Source organism: Melopsittacus undulatus, chromosome 2 (genome assembly GCF_012275295.1).
Source record: "Melopsittacus undulatus isolate bMelUnd1 chromosome 2, bMelUnd1.mat.Z, whole genome shotgun sequence".
NCBI classification, from domain to species: domain Eukaryota; kingdom Metazoa; phylum Chordata; class Aves; order Psittaciformes; family Psittaculidae; genus Melopsittacus; species Melopsittacus undulatus.
In genome coordinates, this window is record NC_047528.1 from 17,326,831 (window position 1) to 17,345,337 (window position 18,507).

The following is an 18,507-nucleotide window of genomic DNA, read 5'->3' on the forward strand; positions in this document are numbered from 1 at the left end:
TGTAGACCTTTTCTTCACATTCATACAATTTTAAACTACCTACCTTCTGCATTAAGATGCATGGTTTCCAGAGGTCCAATAAATGCGTATCGCATTCCCAATCCATCTGACATCACAAGGTCTAGATCAGCAGGAGATATTACTCCTTCCTAAGTAGTAAAAGTAGAACAGGAAGGAAGATTTGTGAACGTTTGGTTTCACTGCAAAACTGCCCATGTTTTGTATATAATTAAAAAATTAAACAAGTCATAAAAACTAAAGCTAGAAATAGCATTTAGCTTGCAAACAGAAACACAACTGTTTGCCCAAAATGTACCTCTATTATGCAAGCCATAGAAATATGGTTCAGTACACTTATTTTCATCCCCAAGACTGCTTTCATTCAAAACTCGAATATACTTTGATATATTTTGACAGTATCTTATTTTTTAATTTATAAATTAATACACATTTTCATACAATTTGTACTATTTGTACATCCTAGTTTGCCTGATACTTATTACTTACAATAATTCATGTACTAAAACTATACTGGGCTGTTTATGTTACCCAAGATACCTTTTTTTCCCCAGAAACTGAGGATCAGAGAACACAGAGCAAATGTGTCACTCTTAACAGCACATGACCAAAAGAGTTAACATAAAAATCCAAGTACTACACCTGCCCTTTTAAATATGGGTGTTTTGGCTAAGTCTCACTCCACCCTTTGTATTCTCTTAGTGCTGGATTTTTGGGCAGAGTCACTACTGGTGGAATGGGGGTGCAACAGTGGATACTACTCCTGAGGCCACCTGCAAGAGACCAACACGTGGACCAAACATGCAAGCAATGCAGCTGCCACTCCCTTTCACAAAACTCACTGAACATTCAACCCACCTAGCCCCAACCTGCCCAGGTTCCTGAGTTCATTGCCAGCTTCACATCTCAGAGCTGGCAGGATGGGGAGCATGCAAAATGAAACATTTCTCCTGTTAGAAGCTGAGTGCTGCTGTTCCAGCCACATGGTAGCACTTAGAAGAAAGCCAACGCCACCATCAGGTTAGGGCAAGCACACAAAGGCTTGTAAAAAAAACTGGGTTAGAGTTCATTAGTTGCAGTTCATTACCTTAACAGATTTACTTGAGCAGAGTGTTATTTCTTATACAAAATTTTTTTTACCTGCTAGAAAGATATGAATTAGCTAAGCCCTGTTCTAACCATGCTCAGTAGATACAGCTTGGTTTCTAGAACTTCTCATTCCCAGAAACAAAAAACCTCCATATATTTTCTTCCAGTTAAATAGGTAGAAGACATGCTGAACTGCTTCTAATTTGTCTTCTCACCCTACTCTGAAGTGCTCTCCTCAATCAGTGCCTCTTTCTTCACAAGCCTCTTTGAGCTGCAGAATACAAGTATGTTTACTCATCTGCTTCACCAGAGACATCCTTTTCTGTTGAGTTTTCCTCTCACATGGCCCTGTCTGAATGCTCCTTCACTTCACAGTGATCAGCCAGAGTTATAGGCATGTAGGACAGCTCTCCTGACCTCTTGCAGGCAATGGCATCTGAGCTAGACATCTAGACTCTATAATCACCAGGGAGAAAAAAGAAATCAGCATCCTAAAGCAAGCATCTAGAATAGGTAAGATGAGTTGTGTCCTAAGAGGGCCTAATTCTCTGCACAGAACTGAAAAATGAGTAAGGAACTTGGATGTCAATGTCTACACTGTAGAAATCCCATCTTACGTGAGCTGAATCCCACTCACAGTGTCTTCTGTGTTCATCAACTACATCATCTACTGTCACTTTAAAAGAAAGTTAAACCAAGGACCAACGTAACTTCTACAGCTGGCCACCGACATCAAGTTTCATCATCGCAGGTTTAAACAGAGCCTTTTATACATCTCTGCCTCAAGTCCTGATCTGTTAGTAGGCATTGCTCCCATTAAAAATAAGCCTGGCTGAAACCTTTTCGCAGGTGGCTTTTGAACTCTTATCTTGAAAAGGAAATAATAATGTAATTAAGATCTATACACCATATATGGAACAAATAGCTCTGGTTACAATTTAGACATAAAATGGCAGAGATAAGGAATCATTATTGTCTTCAACTTAAAGTTAAGGCATAGGCATGGTAAAGTAACTCATCTAGAGGCAGACAGAAAGGTCTGCATGAAGACAGGACTAAACAAAAACCTCGGACAACATTCAGATTACAGACCAGCATCAGTGTAACTAACACAGGCATCATGAATTCTGTGAATGTCTTTTTCCCCTGACATAGCAACACAACTTCTCTGAACAACAGCAAAGTCAACAAAAGTGCTCTTCTGTTGGGAGTGCTCCATCCAGACAATGAGTTGTGCTGGTAAAGCTGTGCTTGATGAGTGATTTTTCTTTTCTCTCCCTGGTTGACGTGCATTTGCAGACAAAAGATTAACCACAAGTTCCAGACAAGCATTTGAACCACAGCAGCAGTTAAAAACTGTAAACATAATGTTAAAGAGTTAACAGCATCCTGAAACACTTCAGAATCATTGCAAATTGATCTTAAAATTAAAAACTGATTTATTTCTTTTGGTACAACAGTCCTCAGATTCAGTACTGACATGTGAAGACCAGGTGCCCTCAGAATCATGAGATGAATACTTTACTCTTGGTCATTTGACTACAGCTGTAATTTTTTGGTTACAGCTGCTAAAAGGCAAAATTTGCTGCTACCAGACGGAAAACATGACAGATCCCTCCAGTTGAGGCATGTATTATTCTAAACACTCAGTATCTCCTGGTCACATAAACCCTCTTAAACAAAAGCCTTTTCATTTTTCTCTTCCGAAATTAAAAACATAAATGCAAAACCAGTTAAACCATCCACTCCTAGGGAAAAACCCTACTCCTACTTAGGTTAAAGAGATCGTAAGTTGGTGGAATGATTCAGCAGGGTGGGTGCAAGGTCAACCAACGTGTCTTCCACAAGGATGCATGTTTACGCTAATAAGTAAACAAGAGTTACAACCCAGTTTCATTAAACCTATGGGTGAAAAGCTTCCCAAGGGCATTTTTCATTCTCTTCATCCTGGGCATCCCTTCTTGTAAGCCCTTCTCTCAAGCACTTGTTAGAGGGAAGAGGAAGTGTGTTATGAGTTCACCAGAAGCTTCACAACTATGGAAGGAAATTTTTTTTTTTAAATAAATTCCACCAAAATCCTCAGTGACCCCAATGGTCAGTTGAACTTCAAAGATCTAGGCTACATCAGAATCTTCCATGCTCCTTATGACACCATTTATATACCACAATCTCATCTTCCTGAAGATTTTAATCTCCTGTAATGCCACAGTATTGTCCTGATACTCCTTCAGTATTTTTTAGTACTTCTCACTAGAAAAAAAAAAGGGACCTTTTTATCCTTTCCAAAGACCTATGGTGGTTCTGAAGTCTCCACCTTTAGGCTTCGACGCAACCTGCTTGGTTTTAATCAACAGTCTTCACATCCGTGAGTCACACCCAGGTAGCAACTTCTGTCACAGACTTGATTTGCAGTAATATTAAATGTGACATGGCCAAAAAACAATCATACCTTTTGTTATGCTACCAATTCATGATCATGTTCTCCTACTCACTCCAGTCTATAGAGTAATTTTGGACTCCACTACCTCCTGGACCACATACTTAGTCTCCAAATTTGCCACTGCACCCTTTGTATCTCCCAAATCCAGTAATATTTTTCTGACTGTCACTAATAATATGCATTCTTTCTCAGCAGCACTTGCTACACCCTTCTTTTCACTATCACTTCAATCAAGTCCCTTCCATCCACGCCTTTTTCCTTTCCTGTAATTTTGAGCATATGCCTTTTCTCCTATATCCTTCTACAGGCTTTGTCTCTTTCCATTTCATCATGTTTGAGAAACCTGTTGTCCTACAGACTTCATACCTCTCTACTTTGCTGGCCCTTTTATCTTACTTCTTTTGTGGCACCCCCAGTCACTTAACCCTGTAAGAAACACTTGGTATCAACATTATTTTTCTCCCCGGCCCTTTAAACTTCCAATATCCCCCTTTCATGGGGCACTGTAACTAGACGTTTAACCTGCTACCTTATCTTTGATCTCTTGGAAAGGTCCTCTGGATAACACTGTAATACAATTATTAATAATAAGGAATTTGGAATTCAGAAAGTCTTGCCAGTGTTTAAGGACTGCCAAGGTAGTCACCTGGGAAGGGAGAGGTACATAAATTAGGGACTGAAGCCAATGCACCTGACTGCCATGAAACAAAATAAAATGGACACACAGCAAAACCATGACTGTTTATTCTCCAAAAGATTATAAAAAAATTCACGGCTGCCCATTCTTGTCTTTCGCAATGACTAAACCTAAAAGAAAATCCACTTTTAAAGAAAAAAACCCACTGAAACAGTATAAAAAACTTACAGAGAAAAAAACCTGAGACTCTTAAAACACTTATATGTGTCCACCATATGATTCACCACAAAGTAGCTTTAACAGGTTCTTAAAAAGAAGTTGAAAATCCTAAATTAGATCAGGGCAGAAAAACCGTCACGTTCTCCTGCTGTACTTTATGACCTTCTTGCAAATTCCACGTGACGATTAGAAAACCATTTCAACCAAGATTCCACTCAGTAATCCACACTAAAAGGACAGTGCTAGATATTCAGAGTGAGGTTTGAGAATTCTGATCTAAAGCATTAGTGAAACTGGCTTTTATTCTTTTATTTTCTGGATGAAGTTAACCAAAGCTTTACGTACAGAACAAGACAAAATCAAGATACTTAACACTCTTTTGCAACATAATCCCAATCTACTGTATTGGTACTGTTAAAAGTAAAAAAGTACTAGCATTCAGCAGTGCACGGGGTATTTCCCAGGCAAGTAAACGCAGTAAGTCTCTGCTCCACGGTGTTATGAACAAGATCAGATATACCAGTACCACTGTCAATAAGAGGCATAAGAAGGTAAATAAACAGTAACAGAGAGTAACAGAAACCTATTTGAGATACTTTTCCTGTTATTGGCTACAGCTCATTCTAATGGTTCCAAACTCATAATATCAAAATTTAGAGTTGAGAAGGGAGGAGGTAAGGATCTTCAACCTCAGCATCTCACAGTACATCTTCTACTCACACCATGATTAGCTTCGCAATACTTCTACCACAGACCTAAGAATTAAAGCATATGTGGTCAAAATCACGGCCTCCCTGTGTCTGCCCCTGGGGACTCCAGCACCTTTGGCAAAAACAAACTGCATTCCAATACCCGGGGTTTCATATTGCTACTTTCATCACTTTGCCCTGAATTACACTTTTCTCTCCATTCCAGCATCCATGCCCACATGTAATTTGATCACCATGTGGAGTCTCAGCCTGAACCCAACCTGCTGGCAGGGCCTTACCTCAGATTTCTGGCTCTGTTACAGCCTCTCCTGCTCTTAGGTCTGCATGGCAGAGGCTCCATGCATCATCCAGCAAACGGCTGTATCTACCACATTGCTTTCTATACCACCCCATGTTCATGCTTGTTATTAGAGCCCTTCTTCCACTATATGACACCTGTCCCATGCCTCACCCATCACACATTCCAGCAGCACTGTTAAAGAGAGACCGGCAGGTTGTTAGTTGCCTACAGCTAAATTTGGGAACTGAAATGTATCCTGCAAGCTCAGCCCATTTGTGATAAAGTTTTCCAGGCAAATGTTGTTAGTACAGCTGTACCTGCATGTCTGTTCCACCACCAATACCTTTTTTAACAGTCCATTAATACTTCTACTGGAGAAGCTTCCACTAGTTTCTTGAATGATCAGTCCGTGCAAAGATGTCTGAACTTGGACTTTGATATGAGTATATGAGTGTGCACATGTAAGATCACTCCCTGCCATTACTATAAAACACTTTGATACAAGAATGCAGATGAGAACTTGCAAGCTTGCATTTTAGCAAAGTCCTTGAAAAAACGGGTAGTTGTTTACAAAAAGGGGCTGATTTAAGATTACTTCAAGTGGCTTCAAATATTTAGAGACTGCTGCTATGGTTCTCTCCTGGTTAACAAAATTTAAATCTGGAATATTTAAGTCCTTGCTACATGTCAAAGAATTGATGCACTGCAGTGCAAATACAACAGCCCTCCTGCAACACAACAGATTTTTCTCAGGCACTCACCATGTTAAAATTAAAGAAACCTTGTAACAGAAGTAGGAGCACTGACCAGTTTATGACATCAAACTTCAGGCAAAGATACTTGTTCAGAGCTTTACAACCACTTATAAAACAACTAAACTAGAAATTACACTTCATTGTTCTGCCTCATTGTTCTTTTACAATAGTCAAAAGAAATACACAACTATTAGCATAAAAGTACCCCAGTGTTCATAAGTAATTTCATAAGTACTATGTTCTGCATCCATGCTGACTTGGATAACACGCATAATTTACATATCTAACAACAAAAGGATTAACAGTGTGGCCATCTTGGATAAGAATACTTTATTAATATGTCTCTCCTGCTAGTATTTGCAGTTCATATCCCCTCTCCACAGCTTCTCAGACTAAGGAAAATGTTTGCTACCAGAAGAAGCAATGTGAGTAAAATTTGATTTTTAGGAACCTTTCAAAGACAGAGAGATAGGGAGGCTGACATTCTCAAAAATAAGACCTGAAAACTGACTTAGCAATCAGAAGTAGCATTTTTCTCCAATTCGAAAGTGGAAAATGCCAAAAGAACATTACTTGAGACAAAAATTACTGAGTTGGTAGCACAACAGTAGGAACACAGAAACTGCCTCAAGTCTGCAGCAATTCTCCCATCAAAAGCAGTGCACAGCCCAAAGTCAAAACAGCTGAAACCGTACACCTTTGATAGCTGCTATTTGTCCAGACTTTCAGAATTGAAATACAACCATCAAAGTTCTTACAGTTTAAACATCTATTTGCCTGAAATGCAATAAAATTATAAAAAAATAGAACAACCTGGAAACTTTGATGAAGCACAATGAAAGCAACTTTCATTATCTGTCAGTGCTTCAAGCACTATTTTATTACTATTCACATACCACCACCCATACAAAAATATCCACATAGGTTCATACTAAAGCTTCACCTCAAATTGGTACCTTTTTTCCAACAGTAGCCCATTAAGTATTTTTATACTCTTTCCATAACCAAAGTATTTTTATACTCTTTCCACAACCAAAGGCCAAATACAGAGCAATACTCCAATGATATGTACTGCCTCAGCCCCAGCAGTCCAGTCTTTTGAGACCTGGACAGCTAGAGGTCACTTTCGCATGGTGGTCTTCTGACATCAATGTGTCTAAATGTTCCACGAACCTGTTCATATTTTTAGCAGCCATGGTTTCTATAACAGCAACTTCCACAATTCAGCCTATGCTCTAAGAGACATGAAAGAATCCTACTAGATTTCTGAACCATTACTTCCCTGGATACCTGTGATGACTAAAGATGTCGTATTAACATGCCTACATATTATCAGACCTACTTGTCCATGGTTTCCCAATTACTCTTTGAACAATTTTAAAAGAACTAAGGTATAAATGCTAACTTCCATTTCTGCAGTATTATACTAGTTGGTGTGTAAAAACTGTGTTTAATCTAGTCTTTCATCAACTTTATATTTCAGTTCGGAGATTTTCAGAAAAGTTCAATTTCTCCTTCACCACTATCCTTCTGACATTATTAATTTACTCTTTCCTCCAAAAAAAAAAACTTTGCTCTTAGCATGACTTATTCTACTTCTTTGTCAGATCCTTTCAAGGAAAGGTTACAGTGTGGGAACCTCCTTAATAGTGAACACTGCAGTTCAGATAGCTTTTTCCTCATGAACTTGCCTTCCTCGTTCACATTATTACTATCAAAAAAATCTTTTTTTCTTTTTTTTTTCACTAGTGCTATTACTGTTTCAAAAGTAATCTGGAGGTTACTATCCTTTCTATCTTGTGTCTACAGCATTCTGAAGGGATTTTTCTATTGTTTACTTAAGAATTTGTATTAACTTTTTTAATAACAAGTATTTTTTTATTATTATTTAAAGAAACATGTCCAGTAGATGTTCAGTTCTGCCTAACAACACTGGTTTACTTACTGAGAGCAGCTCTGAGGAGAAACACTTAAGGATGTTGGCTGTTGAGAAGGTCAACATGAGCTGGCAGTGTGTGCCTGCAGCCCAGAAAGCCAACCTTATGCTGAGTTGTAACAGAGTAAGCGTGACCAGTAGGTCAAGGGAGCTGATTCTCCCCCTCTATTCCACTCTGGTGAGGCTCCACTTGGAGTACTGTGTTCAGCTCTGGGCCCCAAGACAAGAGGGACATGGTCTTGTTGGGGTGAGTCCAGAGGAGGCCATGAAGATGACCAGAGAGCTGGAGCCCATAAAGACAGACTGAGAGAGTTGGTCTTGTTCAGCCTGGAAACGAGAAGGCTTTGGAGAGAGTTTAGAGCACCTTTCAGTACCTAAAGGGGGTCTACAAGAAAGCTGGAGAGGAACTTTTTCCTCAACAGAATGTAGTGATAGGACAAGGGAGCTTTAAATGGCTTTAAGATGAAACAGCAGATTTAGATAAGATACTGGGAAAAAATTCTTTACTGTGAGGGCGATGAGACACTGAAGCAGGCTACTCAGAGGAGCTGTGGCTGCCCCACCCCTGGAAGTGTTCAAGGCCAGGCTGGATGGGGCTTTTAGCAACCTCATCCAGTTGAAGGTGTCTCTGCCCATGGCACGGGGTTGGAACTAGATGATGCTTTAAGTTCTTTCCAACCCAAATTATTCTATGATTCTATGGTTATTATTTACCACCTCCTTTATATTGTTGCATTGTGTTGCTAGTGGAAGCTAACAGGCAAGCAAAATCAGTTCAGCAACTATGTTCAGATACTGCTTTGAAAAAAAGAGTTGCTTTTTTTTATCATATGTTAGTAGTACCTTAGTTTTAAGATCTTTACCCATACTTGTATGCATGGCTGTTCAAACAGCTTGAAAAATGAGAACACTCTCTGTGACAAAAAAAAAAAATAAGCCTCACTCAAGCCCAGCTGAATCTCTTCTCGGCAGGATAGCAACTGACTTGTAACTCAGCTCTTCCTGATGAAAGATCATACTTTGCAGCACAAAACAGGTAACTGTGGGAAAAGCTTAAGGGGCACACACAAATGATTCTCAGCTAAGGCAGGAGGAGAAGAAATCTATCTTCACCTGCAAGTATCAAATAGCTGTTGAACTTCTAAGCGCAATTACTGAAAGGCTAAAGAAAAAAACATTTAAAATATTATTTTCATAATGACTGTAGAGTAGGCCATGAACATTCAGAAAATAACAGGAAATGATGAGACAACCTAGAAAAAAGAAAAATCAGTATTTTGATTTATGTGCTTTTAATGTTGTTCTTTGATTGTTTTGAAAATGACAGTATTCTAAGAAGAAAGCTGGATAAAAGATAGCTGTTATATCACTGGTTTTGTCAGTCATTGCTATTTGGAATGGATATCACTTCTTCCTCATTTTAATTTGCATGTTAATATATATTTGTGTTCATAAGGGACAGTTTAACAAAGATGACACAAACTTATATGAATTATAAATATACAATCTCACTTGTCACATATATAACACTGGCAGTGTGTATCTGTAGAAATGGGGAAAAAATATATACATACACTCACAAGTCTCCAGGCTTCGCTTATCACTGCATACTGGAGCCGATTCAGAGCAAACCCTTCAATTTCTCTGTTCAGTCTGACAGGAGATTGACCAATTTTCTTCATCAGGGCATATGTTCTCTCTGTAGTAGAAGGATCTGTTTCTGGATGAGGAACAATTTCAACCAATGGCACATAATAAGGTGGATTTACCTCAAGAAAAATCACAAAAGAAAATTGTCAACTATCAACAAATTAACAGCAAGCTAATAAAAAGCACTTTTATAGCTTGCTACTAGCATGGGTATTTTCCATTGAACACAGCCTTATCTTCAGACCCTGAAAGACTTCACCAATCCAATAAAAGATGGTGTAGTAATTAAAATTAGTAATAATAATAAAAAAATATCTTGCATTAAATCTAAGTCCGTTTAACCCTAGCAAAGTTCATGGAGCTACACTTGAGATGACAGCACTTTAACAGTGTTAGAAGATTTTATATGTGAGTTAAGACAACTCATGTTCTTTCATGTTGTTTCAGGCTGTTTGTTGCTTTAAGACATACGGTCACCACCTATCTTTTCAAATGAAGCAAGGTATTTCCTCTCAGCTATTCAGGAACTTTATAATAAAAGTTATTGCTGCTAAACACCACGAGTAAGATGTAATACTTAACAGATAAGTTGTTACTAGCCCAAGCCTGTAAATATATGCTAAACAGTAACGGATATTGCATAAACCCCCCATCCTTTGAAAAAACTACAGGTTATGTTCAAACACTGTACTACTTTTTTTCCCTAAATGTAATTTCTCATCAAGTCAAGACCTTTGTGTAATGTATTTTTGAAGCAAGAAACAAAAAATTCTAAAGAATATACGAGAAACAGCTAAGAGTTCTAAGTTGATAGTGTTACAGGCAGTAACATTGCCTGCATGCTCTCTGCAAAAGCAGTAGTACTTCAGCCATATTTTTTAAGGTGTTAAACTTGGCTCTTGGTCTAGTTTCCATGCAATAAAAGGAGCTAATATACCATAAATTGCTACCATAAATAACCCTGACATTGAAAGGATGATAATTAAGTACTGATTCTTTCACCATGTTTCCACATAGTTAACATCTCTTAACTGTGCTCAGGTAAATGCAAGTACAGGATTTAGTCACAGCAAAGAGCAAGCAGTCTGTTCTCTCTGGTGTTCTTTCATTTGAGTTCTTACATGGTTCCCTTTACTGTTGGGTCTGACCAATGCATAACCTGATACAGGTTGCATTTGCTCTAACTACTTCATTCCCTTTAAAGTGCCTTCTGTTCCAACATAACCTTTCGCACATCAGACTTTTTGACAGTGCCACCACCAAATCTGAGAATGGCATGATGGGCATTGCTGCAGGTGTGGTGCCAGGCAATTTAGCAAGACTCAAAACACCGCAAGCACCGAGACATTCTCATAAGCCTTTTCTAACCCTTAAGTATATCACAGGTTCCAATCAGGACCAGGACAAGTTAATTGTTAAGAGAGACTGAAGCTATTATAAATTTCTTCCAAGATTTGTGTTGACAGTGATCTTATTGAAATATTCTATTTCATGAACTTGGCACAGGGAATATATGGGTGTGTTCTTGAACACACTGAGGAGTCTCTGGAAGACAGTCTTTTAGGAGTGAGGTAATAGATGTTAGTAAAAACTAGAAGTGGCAAAATGGGGGTGAAATCAGGGATGAGGGAAGGTTTCTAAAAATGAGAAGCTTTTCTTCAGGGAGCAGAAGAGCTTACTTAACTTAGATGAACAAAATGAAAGCTAAGAAAGGATATGACAAAGTAAATACAGAGAAAGAATTAAGCCACACAAAAGCTAACAATAAACATAAAATTATTTAGCTGACCGTTAGTAGGACTGGAACAAAAATTAGAGGACACAAACAACTTTGAGCAGAAGTAGTGCAGCTAAAAAGAAACAATCTAACAGATACAGCTTAATATAGTTTAAGGTGATTTGATTAAATGGTTTCCTGTACAGCAAGGGACTTCCCTCAGTGACAGTCTCATCCAGCTCCATATTGCTAGTTGTGTGACCTAGCAGGCATACACTGTACATGAGAAACGAACCTCTCTGCAGAAGGCCTCTCTGATACACTGCCTGAAAGTGCCTGAAGAGAACAGCTGTACCTACGAGTATTCTGTGCATTTCTATCCGACAGCTGTGCTATGGGTTTCATTTATTTTTTCTAATTTCTGAAATTACTGCTATGTTAAGCAAAGGGATGAGTTCCTTCTGCCTTTTGATCATTTAATTTAATTTCTCCTCAACATGCTCACCTGTGCTACAGGTTTTACAACTTAAGCTTTTAATTCTTCTGGTACATAAAATTCCATGCTTTTTGTTTTTAGTGTCTTCCAGAGCTGCTTGCTTCCTATGGCCACTACTCTCCTACTGTAACATTCAAGATGTTAGTAAGGCCATGGTTAAAACAAAAAACACCAAAAGCCAACAATTACTACAAAGCAAGCATGTTTCCTGACATAACAGATGCAGAAAGGCCCCTGAAAGAGTACACTGCCCTTTGAGTGAAGCTAAGATTACTAAGAAAATAGTCTCAGTTGGATTGCAAAGCAATTTCAGAACAATTACACATTTTAATGCACTCCGACTATGCTTCAGAAAAATACATATATCCTTACAACAGCAACCTACAAAATGTTACATAGATACTCACTATCTTTCCAGATCCAATACCTGCTTTCAAAAGCAGCTCATATAAAGACCACAGCTCAAAGTAAACCGGTACAGACCAACTTGGGAAAACAGTAAGAAAGAGTAACAAACTCAAAGACTGACAGTCAGAGAGTAGGTAGAAGCCCAGGAATGGGTTAAAAAAAATCATAGCTATAGTTACTTAATACAGAAGTCTCTAAGAGACATTATCTCTTCTCTTGCACTACAGAAAGTTACAACCCTGGACATACGAGATAAGGAACTACTGAATTTTAGACTGGAGAAAAGCTAAACCTAAGCACAGGTACATACTTTCATGTTTGATTTTTTAATTTTATTATTTTTATTAAAATGGGGTTGAAAACTAATTATACAGAAAGTAACCATCCTTTTGTTCCTTTTGCTTCCTATTCACCCCAAGGCATATAGGTGGTGGTGGAGGTGTCAGAAATGCTGATCAACTGCTTTGACACTGCAGCATTAGGGTACAGGTAGCTGTAGAGACACTACAATAAAGTAGCACTGTAGTTTTATATTCACACTGCCACTCTTCAGCATGGCCCAGGAACTGACATTTACATTACACGCTGAAGGATGCCCTGGACATAGAACATGTAGTTACCATACTGTAGACAGCAGAGCAGTACCTTTCTCCAGATACTGCCAGCCTTCATAACAATAGTTCTCTTAAGTGATCTGTGAAACACCAAGCTAACATTAGGCTAACAAATTCATTAGCTAATGAGTAGTGGAAAACAGAAACAGTAAGAATCCCACTGACCAAGACAAAATGCTTTTCCATGTAGAGAAGACACCTGATAAAACTGCTGTATGGCAGCCCCATGTAGACCTCTACAAAGGCTCACAAGTGCCCTTCAGCATTTTGAGGTTCTGCTGCCACCTCTAGTCATGCCAATTTTGCATCAGTGCCCTGGCCAAGCTGGTCACAAAGCATGCAAATTCAGCTCCAAGTACAATTTGCTCCATTTCATCCACTTGCTTTTCCTCTTCTGGTATACTGCTTTGGCATCAGAAGTCTGAAGAAACCAGAGTCAATAGCTTCAACCTTCTGTTGACATTACCTAACAAGCACATGCAGCTCACAGTCTGGGCCCTCACTGTTCCCCAACAGCAGTTGAAAAAGGATACCAGAAAAGACTAATGATGTCACAAGAATAAAAAAAATTTATAGGTTTGCTTCAAAACACAGAATTCCTAAATTTTGGGAGCCAGTTATTGGAGTGACACACAATAATATCACAACAGCTTACACAAAAACTATCTTGAGCCAACAATATGAATCATACATACACCCTCTCAATTTAGAAAATACTGCTGCTCAATGAATGACCAAACTAAAGCTCCTTTGAAAAGTCAAGTCCCTGAACACAAATGATGGCAGACAAGCACTCAATAATCCTTCTACATCTCTTGGTCTGCTTGGAAGAGTTTGGGATGCAGTTTAGCTAAACACCTCTACTACTACTAAAAAACTAAAACATGACATCATACTTACAGGATGTGACACAATACACTGCTTAACATGTTTAAGGCCAGTGAATAATTTGCTGGGTAAGAGACAAGAGGTTGAACTGCTCAAAATAGCACTGTCACCAACAATAAGATCTAACTGACTGAAAATCTTCTTTTTCAGTTCCAAGTTTTCCGGAGTACATTCCTGGAATAAAAACAAAAAAAAAGTATTAGAGGTTTTCTAGTTTAGTAGTATTTTTCCATGTGTTCCAGGCTTCACTAGTCCCACCATGACACCTAGGAACTCAGCATAAACCATCTATTTTAATCGGCCTAGATATACCTGTGAGCCACCACAGGAAAATACTTTCCCACATACAAAGAAATGGAAAGCTCAGGAACTCACTATAGCAGAAAATGCACCATGACACACCACAGGAGATTTAACACAAAGCAAATCATTCTGCTTTGTCTAAAATACAGACTTTTACTCACACACAGAGATAACACAGTACAAAGGAATAAGACCTGGTCTCAATTTTTCTTTTTAGGAGAATTTCACAATAGAGGTCAGTGCTCTCTCTCAGACAAGACGGAAGTTAATAGGTGCATCTCCAAAGAAAACAAACTTACAAACTCCAGAACTATGGCAAGATATTCCAAGGCACAGCTCTGGAACCTGCATTGAAACAACCCTCAGTGGCCCTCAGGCTTAAAAAGCTTGAATACTTCCGTTCATGTGAATGCTGGGAAAAATTTCTGAAGTAGAATGCTCAGTATCAGAACTTCTCCCAAAGCTACTGAGCATGTCCAGCTCTGCAGTATTGTGTGAAATTCCATACGTATGAAGCAAGAGCCATGATCTACAGTCACCAGATTTTCAAAGTTATCCCCTATTGCTACCTGAAGGAGAACATGCAGAAATCCACCAGTCTGGGAACAAGGACATGGGAGAGTAACCACAGTGGATCCCACAATCAATAGGAAAGACTTCAGTCTATGAGATAAAAAATGGGAAATAAAGCCAGCATGTTCCCTGGGTTTTTTTGAAGGGTTTTAAAAAATCCAAACAGTATCCCAAATTTGTAAAACCTCAGCTTTGCGGATAAAACACACAGAAAATACCTGCTCTTTTGAACTCTAACCTTCTCCCACCTGTCAGTACTTCATTTTGTCCTTTCTGTTATGCTGAACAGCACATGAGGATAGGGAGAAAGGTTTTATATTTAATATGATCCAAAAATTTATATTTAATACCTGCAGCTTCAGACTCTGTGGCAGGAATGCCCAGAGCCGGAGTTTTTAACCAGTAAATGGGTTAAAAGTAAACTGGAGTCTTAAAAAACAAGCAAGTTGCATGGAACATTACTAAAAGTTCTACGATGCAGAGATAAACAGGGTTATTTAAGAACTCCAGATGGAGCCCAAAGTTAGAGACAGCCTTATCAAAACAAAATGATACTCTGCTTATAATTCCAGGATCCCTGCTTAGTTACATTTAAAAAGTTTCTTTCAGTAAAGCCAAAGATGAAGAGAACGCTGCAGATAGTATTCAAGCTAATAAAAGAGTTGCTCTGAATAGGTTTATGAACTTGAAACTCTAAGCCTCCTCTCACATCAGATGACAATCAAAAAGGCAAACTCAAACCTGGTGGAAACTCAAACCTGCCACTGTTACGTAAGGCTTCTGAATGGGCCATTTGCTTTTACTTTCTCATATAGTGTCACAATTGTATTCAAGTTGTTGGACCAGTGCAATAAAGTTTCTGTCCTCAAGCATGCAATTATTTTCCCAGAGACACCAACTCCCTGAAGAACAGGGGGGAAATTAAGCTCTAAACAATCCATTAAACAGGAACCTCACTTGCTGTCAGTTATGGAGCTTGGAGCAGTCTGAAGCTATTCTGTTTACCCTGAGAAAGAGAAGATCAAACAGTGAGCAGATAAGATACAGTTTTAAAGCTACCACAGTCTCTCTCAAAGAATCAGTGCAAAAAGGCTAGCATACACCTCTACGCATTTTAAGTGACACACTATATTTCTGCACCCTTTTTGTAAAGATCATACTTCTCATTTGCAGTGAACAGTACACTTTTGTTCCAAGGCCTAAGTACCTGAACAAGGTTGCTACTAATGTGACTTCCAATTTAAACTTTCTGAGACATCTTTTTTAATAGCCTGATCAGAACATGATAGTTGTTAATTTTAAAAACCCACCTCCTGGATGAGTTGTACTGAATTAAAGGCTTAAAGGTAATAGGCATTACACTATTCAGAAACACGTTCAGAGAACACATGTCAGCTACTTGACCAACCTATGAACTCTTAAAGAACTACACAAAGATAAACGTGCACTAGACTCTTTCCCTAAAGGACAACACTGATACCCAGACAAGGCGACTGAGGTCTAGTTGCCCCTAATTAAAAAGCTGCACTCATATGACACAACCCCATAAATACCAGTACATGGAAATCTGGGGATTTTCATCTGTTTAAATACAGTGTCCCTGTGTTTTTGCACAGACCATTCCCACTATTCTATTTGCCATCTGTGCTCCCACATGTGTCCACACTCACCTAAATGCACAACTTCATTTACCTATGTTTAAATGCTGGCATCTACCCAGGTTCTTCCCATCCATGCTCAGGTATGCCAAGGCAGTAACTCACCTGTACCAACCTAGGAAAACAATCCCCAAACCACCATCTTGCAAAACACCTTCTCCTTACACTAGCAATGGGAATCACTACCAAGGCTGCAAATTTATTAGTACTGGAAGGTGAAACAAAGCATGGCCTTGGCTGCAATTTTGGGGGCACTTCTGTAGGACAGTTCCCACAGTCAAGTGACAGCAATTCTCTTCTCTTGTAGAATGAGGATACAGCAGCAGCTTTCAGAGCACCAAACTGTCTCACAAGATGGACCCAGACTGTCAGCACTCCTGGAACTGGAACCACATTATGTCCTGCTTTTTGTTGGAATATAAAGACCTTCACAGGGTTAAGAGACAAAGAGTTCTGAATCTCAGAAAAGCAGCTTTTCTGCAAGTTTTGGTGCCTAGTCCCTGTACACAAATATTTTCAGTATCTTCTGTAGTTATACTCCACTAGAAAAAACTTCCCAAAAAATACTTCAGGCATAACTGTTTTATTTTCAATCTATCAAGTCACATTGGAATGTCTTGTTTCTAAAACAAAGCCTTATTAACACAGATGTTTATAAAGCAGGGACCTGTGGGTTTTCAAAAACATTCAGATTATCTATATAAAGACAGACTAAAAATACCTGAAAGGGAGACCTGGAAATTTAACTACCTGAAGCCTACATTTCAAAGCACTATTACCATACCTAGAGACTGTACAGTCAAGTACAAGTATTCTGTATAATGTTACCACATCCAAATAATAGTAAGATTCTTGTTAAAACCCACCTGACTTAGAAAAAGTACAGATGCTAAAATGATCTCTCTACAAATTAAACCCTGCAATTTTACAACCAATTCTGTTCCTCCCAATACTACCAGCAAAGTTGAGCTTACTGAAGTTACCAAAGCAAGATTGCACCTATTTGCTCCTCTTACAGATGCATAGACTGCTGTGTTTCTGTCATTACCACCATTTTATAGTATCCATGAAGTCAAATTACAATTTAAGCAAAATACTATTAACAATGTTCACTACTATCATTCATATTTCATTGCTAATTATTATTTCTATTTAGGCTTTTGTATGGACATGCTAGTTTGGTCTTCTGCAAGTCTGGGGTCTGTATTTCTGTTTTGAGGACCTAAGATGCACCTTTTATTAAGGAAAACAGAGCTTATTTCTTTTGTATTCCATTGTCAGACACTGATGTGCATTCTACTCAGTAAACAAGGGTCACACACATGAACCCTAGGAACCATATCCCCTGTAACATTTTTTATGTGACAGTTCGACTGAAGAGTTTTGGAGTTGAACTAGCGAAACAAGCAAAGAAATAAAATGGCATTTTTAATATCAGAACAAATTTTTGTTAACCATTATGATTTAGCTCAACTATCTAAAATGTGTTATGCATTGTATAGGTTTTGTAATTTCACCAAAATTAAAAATTATTATGTATTTCAAACACAAATAGTTGAGTGCATGTATTTTGGACTTTTCCATCACAGTCCCCCTCAAAATGGCAAAGTAGTTTTAGATGCGTATTCTGAGATATTTTACAGAGGTATAGTATGTATATATACCAGTATATACACAAAGTGCCAAATAAAAATGCATCATTTCAAACAGCAAAAATAGTGGTGGGAAAACACATTTACTTCAGATTCTTTTTAGAAAATGATGTTAATGTCATCTGGGTGTAAAGGCAGGGACAGCAGCTGGGCATGAGACATACACACTCTTGCACATTGCTGGAAGGTTTTGGGATGCAGCACAGACATGTACACAAAGCTGTTACTAAGAAGTCCCCAGGCTATTGCATACCTTTCAGTGCAGTGTCAGCATTTTGATCAATTAAAACAAGGAAGATTAAAAGAAAAAAAAAAAACCCAAACCCCAACCACAGAAACAACCAAACAGCACAGACTCTGATAACAGACATAATTATGTTACAGCATGACTAGTACTGGAGCCCCCAGCAGCTATGGCACAGGGAAAGCAGGGGGAACGCCACAGCAGAGACATGAGGTTAAGT

General features: G+C 38.6%; 1 protein-coding gene across 2 annotated transcripts in view; it reads right to left on the reverse strand.

Annotated features, from left to right (window-relative positions):
- The window catches only part of CRYL1 (crystallin lambda 1), a 61,375-nt gene that overhangs the window by 18,300 nt on the left and 24,568 nt on the right, over window positions 1–18,507 (reverse strand). The window contains exons 4-6 of one of the 2 annotated variants that reach the window (XM_031049588.2): window positions 13,870–14,031; window positions 9,665–9,853; window positions 44–149 (exon numbers count right to left, since the gene is read on the reverse strand). In XM_031049588.2, the coding sequence (XP_030905448.1) occupies window positions 44–149; window positions 9,665–9,853; window positions 13,870–14,031 (457 nt within the window). Of the gene's footprint in view, window positions 1–43; window positions 150–9,658; window positions 9,854–13,869; window positions 14,032–18,507 lie in introns of both variants that reach the window. The other variant, XM_013129228.3, reaches the window with a different exon arrangement.